Source organism: Electrophorus electricus, chromosome 17, assembly GCF_013358815.1.
Source record: "Electrophorus electricus isolate fEleEle1 chromosome 17, fEleEle1.pri, whole genome shotgun sequence".
Taxonomy (NCBI): domain Eukaryota; kingdom Metazoa; phylum Chordata; class Actinopteri; order Gymnotiformes; family Gymnotidae; genus Electrophorus; species Electrophorus electricus.
Window position 1 is genome coordinate 638,565 of NC_049551.1, and position 7,213 is coordinate 645,777.

The 7,213-nt window shown below is 47.8% G+C and overlaps 1 protein-coding gene across 8 annotated transcripts; it reads left to right on the forward strand.

The window, feature by feature from the left end:
* The first annotated feature begins 167 nt into the window (after positions 1 to 167).
* Positions 168 to 6,453, forward strand: gpat4 (glycerol-3-phosphate acyltransferase 4). Of its 8 annotated transcripts, none has more exons than XM_027018232.2 (14): positions 168 to 421; positions 1,489 to 1,534; positions 1,655 to 1,955; positions 2,885 to 2,954; positions 3,128 to 3,419; positions 4,030 to 4,104; positions 4,257 to 4,346; positions 4,478 to 4,571; positions 4,647 to 4,762; positions 4,914 to 4,969; positions 5,075 to 5,160; positions 5,251 to 5,379; positions 5,558 to 5,637; positions 5,739 to 6,453. In XM_027018232.2, the coding sequence occupies exons 3-14, from the start codon at positions 1,788 to 1,790 to the stop codon at positions 6,025 to 6,027; spliced, it is 1,545 nt and encodes a 514-aa protein (XP_026874033.2). In that variant the 5' UTR covers positions 168 to 421; positions 1,489 to 1,534; positions 1,655 to 1,787; the 3' UTR covers positions 6,028 to 6,453. The 8 variants fall into 8 exon arrangements, with proteins under 8 accessions (XP_026874033.2, XP_026874030.2, XP_035391493.1 ...); XM_035535600.1 differs by lacking the exon at positions 168 to 421 and adding an exon at positions 475 to 1,311; XM_027018233.2 differs by lacking the exon at positions 168 to 421 and adding an exon at positions 475 to 1,272.
* The last annotated feature ends 760 nt before the right edge of the window (positions 6,454 to 7,213 follow it).

A 7,213-nucleotide genomic window follows, 5' to 3' on the forward strand; every position in this document is an offset into this window, starting at 1 on the left:
AGTGGACACTCCTCATAAACACTTCACGGAAGTGGACACTCTCCTCATAAACACGTCACAGAAGTGGACACTCCTCATAAACACTTCATGGAAGGGGACACTCTCCTCATAAACACGTCACAGAAGTGGACACTCCTCATAAACACTTCACGGAAGTGGACACTCCTCATAAACACTTCACGGAAGTGGACACTCTCCTCTCAGACTCCTCAAAAACAAGCTGTGGCTCGGCGAGTAAGACCGGAAGTATATTTGTTTTGCTACTTCCGTCGCGTCCGTCCTGTTTTTTTAGTCGTGTTATGCAGACACGCTTGTATTTTTAACGTGTTGGACAGAACGACAGACCATCGTGCGATTATTTTACTGATTTCTAAGATAACTTCAATAGAAAAAGGTGGTTTTATCTGTCCAAAAATAATTGGTAAGTAAACGCGTTTCCAAACAACTAGCAAATGCGCAAGCTTAACTATCTTAGCTTATCTTATCTTAGTTGAACTGGTTCACGTTATCCGTGTAAAATCGGTGACTTCATCTGAAAGAGCTAGAGCTAGGGTTAGGGGTTAGAGTCAAAGATAGATAACTCTGCTATAGCTAATTTTATTTAATTTTTTTTTTAGTCTACTGGCTAGCTAGTGTTTACTAGCTTTAGAATTTAAGCCGAGCTCTCTGCTTAGAACATTTTGTCAACTCCTTTACATTCAGTTAGCAGACGGTCGGAATTCCAGTGAATTATGATGCATTATTACATTCAGTTAAATACGCCTTATATGAGTATACCGGCTAGGCGAGTTAGACGAAGCAAGTGGGCGTTGATGAGTGTGTTCACCGAAACACTGACATTATTCTTTAGAAAGCCACGTGTCTGTACTGGTATAACTCTGTTATTGTTTAGAAAACCACGTGTCGGTACTGCGTTTGTTGACCTGAAGCCACAGGACCCTTTAGTAGCCATTGTATCCGCCAGCCTAAAATTCTACAAATTCGCTGGTAAAGCTAAGATAGCTTTCTAAATAAATATATAGGGAAAAAAATATAATATAATTTTACTCTGGATTAACGGGAAATCGAGAAAGATTCATTTGAAGAGAAGGCTATTTTGTACATTGGGTTGAGTTGCGCCCAGATTGCGACAGGATGCAGGATGTGCAGCGGATGTACGATACGCGTCACACCGGATGTCGTCTGGTGTGATCTAGCAGGCTAGCCGACGTTAGTCCACCAGGTGTTGCTTTCCAAAATCAAGTGACCCTGTTAGACTTGGCGATTTTGCCGGTGATGTACATGAAGTAGAGCGTCTGTGCTTATATGGCCGTGGGTAGCTGGTAGTACGCATGCGTGCTCTCCCGTGCTGTAGTTCTAGCTGCTGAGTGATGGCGTGTAGTTAACCAGCTGTTTATTCCTCTAAACGTCTTTTATATTATTTCTTTGTCACTTATTCCTTGCTGGAAATCGCGGTGTGCTTGACTATTGTCTGTTTACCCTTCACAGAGAGGGAAGTGGTGGATTTGGACGTGGGGTCTTGTGAGAGAAAGGAGTGAGTTGTTCTGCTGTCCAGGCATGGAAACAGATTCACATTAAGGAGTGTTTGAAATGTCTCCTGGACCTGGTGCACACGTTGGCATCTTAGTGTGTGTGTTGTGTTGTTCGTGATAAGAGGACCCGTGGTTCCAGATGTGCCCATGAAACCCCTGTTTCAGCGCCGGCTTCAGAAACTGAGGCTGTAGGGGCCAGAATAGTGAACCCAGCGAGGTCGTGCACTCGCTCTGTGAGACGGCGTCTGCAGCACCATGGAGTCGTACCTGTTTCCCTTCGACGGTTTGCTCTGCATGCTTCTGGGAATCTCCTTCACCTTGTGGTTCACTCTCCTCCTCATCTTCATCATCGTACCGGCGGTCTTTGGTGTGTCCTTCGGCATACGGAGACTCTACATGAAGTCACTGCTCAAGATTTTTGAGGTAAATCTGATGACCATGGTCATGTGTAATTTGATTTATGGTCATGTGTATTCTGCCCATTGTTATGCGTAATCTCTTGCCCAGGTGTGAAGTGGCAGAGTAATAGCCACCCAGATTATGAGCAGTAACTTTGCTCATACAGCTTTTATCATCATGCTTTAGATTTATTTAGAAAACATGCCATCTCATGGTGTTACTGTAAAAGTCAGTTGTTCTCTGATGTGATGCTTGTTCTACTCACAGTGTTTTTATTCTCATTGTCTGATAATTTTATAATTGAAAGTAATTGTTTCCAGTGTTGAACCCTATAAACTGGAAGGTCTCAGTAGCATCTCAGTGGTGTCTCCTTGGCTCCCTTGCTAATGCTTCTTCTGGTGAAATTGTCACTTGGTAATCAACCTGTGGTGTAGCTGGGAGACTAATATACCTTAATATACCAAAATGTAATGTATGGATGCAAAGAAAATATGACTGATTGAGTGCAATACGTTTACTAAACTCTTATTCAATATTGTGTTTATTCATAAATGAATACATAAAGGAATTGTTTTTTTTATTTTATTAGGGCCTAACTGTGTGTTGTCTGGATATTTGTTGGGAATTCTAATTCTAAATCCAGGCGCGAACTGAACATGGGTTGCAGATTCTTGGAGCAACTGAACATTAAACGGAACATTCAGATCCGTTCACTAGTGAAGCCCAGCAGTTTCACCACATCTGTCATTCTGTCAGGCGCACTAGCGAACACACACACACACACACACACCAACGCTCTGACTATGTTTTGTGAAACTTACTGTGCTCTCGCTCTCACTGAGTCACTGTCTCGGCAGTGTTTACATCCCCACAGCTGACACCATCTTGGCAGACTGCCAGCAGTGTAGGGGCAGCGTCTTACTCGTGTGCGTGCGTGCGCGGATGTGTTTCAGTGGGCTACGCTGCGGATGGAGAGAGGAGCCAGAGAGAAGAACCAGCAGCTCTATAAACCTTATAGCAATGGTGAGACACACACACTCAAACTCTCACATGCATGCGCACACACACACAGACATATGCACACAAAGACTCACACATACATATACAAACACACATACACACTCAAACTCACATACACAGACAAACATGTGTGCGCACACACACACGGTTCTTCCTCACCCCGCACTTTTCCGCAGGCATCATTGCCAAGGAGCTGGTGTCTCTGGAGCAGGAGATCCAGGAGGTCAGGCGCAGCGGCATTCCTGCCCCGGAGCCCGAGTTCGACATGTCCGACATCTTCTCCTTCTGCCGGCGCGGCGTGGAGAGCATCGTGGACGACGAGGTGACCAAGCGCTTCACGGCCGAGGAGCTGGAGTCCTGGAACCTGCTCACACGCAGCAACTACAACTTCCATCACATCAGCACCAGGCTGACCGTGCTGTGGGGGGTCGGCGTGCTCGTCCGCTACGCCATTCTACTGCCCCTCAGGTACCGGCAGGGGGTGGTTATAGCATCTTTACCCACCTTCACCTCACCTATCAAACTCTGCATTTCTGAGCTGTGGGCGGGTGAGTTGGAGTGTAACCTGTAGGTCAGAGTGGATATGTTGATATTCACACATGGACACACCAAACGGTGGTGTTTACTGTTGGGGGAACGCGCCTGTGTGTGTGGGGGGGTACATCTACAGAAGGTTCTCGTGCTTCAAACAGGGCTTATCTAATGTCTGTCCCCTGTGGCACCTCCAGAAGGCACTTCGTGTTGTCATAGCAACCCCCACCTGCAGGTGGGGATAAACACGCATGCTGAGGGAACAGCAGACTGGGGTTTCCCCGTGTTCAGGGTCTGCTGGCGCTTGGCCAGAAGAAAGGTGACGTCTGTGAAATGAGAGGGAGGTCTGCTCTGTTCTAAGCCCAAGCACTGTGTTCAGGGGAGATGTTGCTTCATTGGTGTGTGTGGAGTGAAAGAATGGGAGATTTCTATGACTGTGTTTGACAGGCATTGACGCGTGCATATGCGTGGGTGCGTTTGTGTAGGTGTGCGAATACATTTGCACATCTGTATGTGTGTGAATACGTGTGTGTGTGTCTCTCTGCAGGGTCACTTTGGCCTTCACCGGCGTTGGGCTGCTTGTGGTTCTCACTTCTCTTATTGGCTTGCTGCCAAATGGATGGTAAGTTCAGCCATTTGGCAACAGACACCCTATTAAAGGTTAATGGTCAGCGCTGTGGCCCTCTGGAGCTCATGGTGCGACACCCACCACACACACTTCAGTGCATGCGATGGTAAGCTGACGATCACGGACGGTGTGTGTGTGAGTGACAGGGTGAAGAGCTCTCTCAGTGAGAAGGCCCATCTGATGTGCTACCGGATCTGCGTGCGGGCCCTGACCGCCATCATCACATACCACGACAGGTGGGTGGGACTGTTCTCAGGCCCCAGTGATTGATGTCTGCCTGGGCCAGTAGCAACAGTGCCAGTACGGGCTTCTCATGCCAGTGTGTGTGGAAACTGCAGCTCACTAGTGCCCCCTTCACCCTCACCAGTGAAAACAAACCCAAAAACGGCGGGATCTGCGTGGCCAATCATACGTCGCCTATAGATGTCATAATCCTGGCTAGTGACGGATGCTATGCGATGGTAAGTGGGCTAACTATAGTGTTTGAGGATGCATGGGGCTTTGTGTGTGTGTGTAATTGTGTGTGTGTGTGTTAGGTGGGGCAGGTCCACGGCGGTCTGATGGGAGTTATCCAGCGAGCCATGTTGAAAGCTTGTCCACACATCTGGTTTGAGCGGTCTGAAGTGAAAGACAGACACCTAGTGGCCAAACGGTAACACTGCACTTTGGACTTGCGCTGCCACAGAACTGCCAGTGCAGTACGTCACTCCGGCCAGCGTGTGGAAGCACTTATTCCAGTTTATGTTTGAACTTGTGAATGTTTTCTGATCAAATCACACAACCCTTGCACTTGTATGTTTTAGGCTCAGTGATCATGTTGCAGACAAAACCAAACTGCCGATTCTCATTTTCCCAGAGGGTACGTTTAAAATAAAAAATGATTATCATCATTAATAACATTGTTAAGCTGATCTCATGTTTACTTCTGTTACACTATTCATAATAAGGCATGTGTTGGCTGCAGGCACCTGCATTAACAACACGTCGGTGATGATGTTTAAGAAGGGCAGCTTTGAAATCGGCTGCACTGTCTATCCTGTGGCCATAAAGGTAAAGCAATGTCCTCCTCATCCTGGTCTTCATCGTTCTCCTCCTCTCCATCTCCTAAATAAACTCCTGTGTGTGTGCGTGCGTGTGTAGTATGACCCGCGGTTTGGGGATGCGTTCTGGAACAGCAGTAAGTTTGGCATGGTGAACTACCTTCTCCATATGATGAGCAGCTGGGGTGTCGTCTGCAGTGTGTGGTACCTGCCGCCTATGAGGAGAGAGGTGAAACCACACACACATGCACACACACACACACATATACACACACACAGTTTACAGTTCAGTCTGTCATGTTTTTTATCGCATGCGTGTGTGTGTGTAGGAAGGTGAGGACACCGTTCAGTTTATTATATTTTGCTATTGTGTGTGTGTGTGTGTGTGTGTGTGTGTGTGTGTGTAGGAGGGTGAGGACGCCGTCCAGTTTGCCAACCGTGTAAAGGCTGCTATTGCTAGGAAGGGCGGCCTGGCCGACCTCTTATGGTAAACCCTTCAGACTCTGCTTACACAGCACGTCCACCGAGACATTTACTCCTGCGCGCGCGTGTGTGTGTGTGTGTGTTAAGGCGATTCTTCATTCACAGGGACGGAGGGCTAAAACGTGAGAAGGTGAAGAAGGTCTTCAAAGAGGAACAGCAGAAGATGTACAGTAAAGTGCTGGTGGGGGTCAGCGAGGACTCGCATGGGTCAGAGGTCGTGAGAGGCAGCGAGGACTCGCACGGGTCAGAGGTCGTGAGGGGCAGCGAGGACTTGCACGGGTCAGAGGTCGTGAGGGGCAGCGAGGACTCGCACAGGTCAGGGGGTCGTCACTGCTACGCGGCCTGGAGGGCAGGAGCCCTTGAGGAACCTGGCAGGACATTCATCCTGAACTGACCAGACATGACCCCGCGTGAGCGAGACTGCTGCCTGTTTCTGGGCGTTCACTCACTGTGCACTCTCAGAGACGATTCTTTGCACACTTTTGCACGATAAGTCGCGGTGACGTTCAACTCTTGACAGACTTTGGTGTTCTTTGGGACTGAATGTTACGCAGTGTTGCACCGAACTGATTTCATGCTGGTTTTTCTGTCTGTCTACTTTCTTTGCAGTCTGTTACAGTAGTTACACGTGTGTTGTCTATTCCTGTGGTGCATGTGCTTAAAGGCAGTGATGAGCTGATCTGTGCGTTGTTAGACACACAGTCTTACACTGGGACTCAGAAGACACAGGAGTCTTACACTGGGACTCAGACACTGTCTCTACATGTTTGGTCGTCTTGTTTGTTTTTAATAAAACACTAATCATTTTCTTTTTTTAAAATTCAGTCTCCTTAACTGAGGTCACCCCCCTGATGGATTTGTTATGGAATGATTCCATTTTCATTAATCCGTGTCCTTAAGCGTTTGGAATGGGAGAATGTTTCTATTGACCTCGCCCTGCGTTTCTCAACTCGAGGAGCTTCACTAACGTAAGTGACTTCATTGTAAAAGTGGGCGTGAACTTCAACCTGTAGGAAACGCGTCCTCTGAGCAGCTAAGGCACATCTGTGTCTGCCACCATATCAGCAGGTCCTGCGCTAGAGTAGACCACACCCCGGGGCTGGACGGCCGGCGGGGGGAGATAAACCCACTGCTGCAGTTCCACCCAGACCTGCTGTGTAAATGTGGGGGCTCAGACAAACCGAGGCTTCGGGTCCTCCCGTCTGCACGGGGACGCCAGTGGTGCAGTTTGGCGCATGCTGATCCCGTGGCTTCCACTAGAAGGCGCTGTGTGGTCCGTCACTCTAAACGTTCCGTAGTCGTCCGTTTCCTGTTCGGCGCACATCCCATAACCGGCAACAAGTTTAGTGAACATCTGTTAATGATCCAGGGAGCGTATTGGAAAATATTACAAATATTTGTATGATACCAAACCAGAGGATTATATTCGTTCAGCGCATTTTTATTTAAAATGATTGTCTCTCTTCATCTGTTTCTCATTTATTTCTGTTGCGAATGTGGAAGGTGTGTACATTTAAATGTCACGTAGCCTAGTGAGGAAGGGCACACACACTACAGGTTTAACGAGAACTAATAATGTT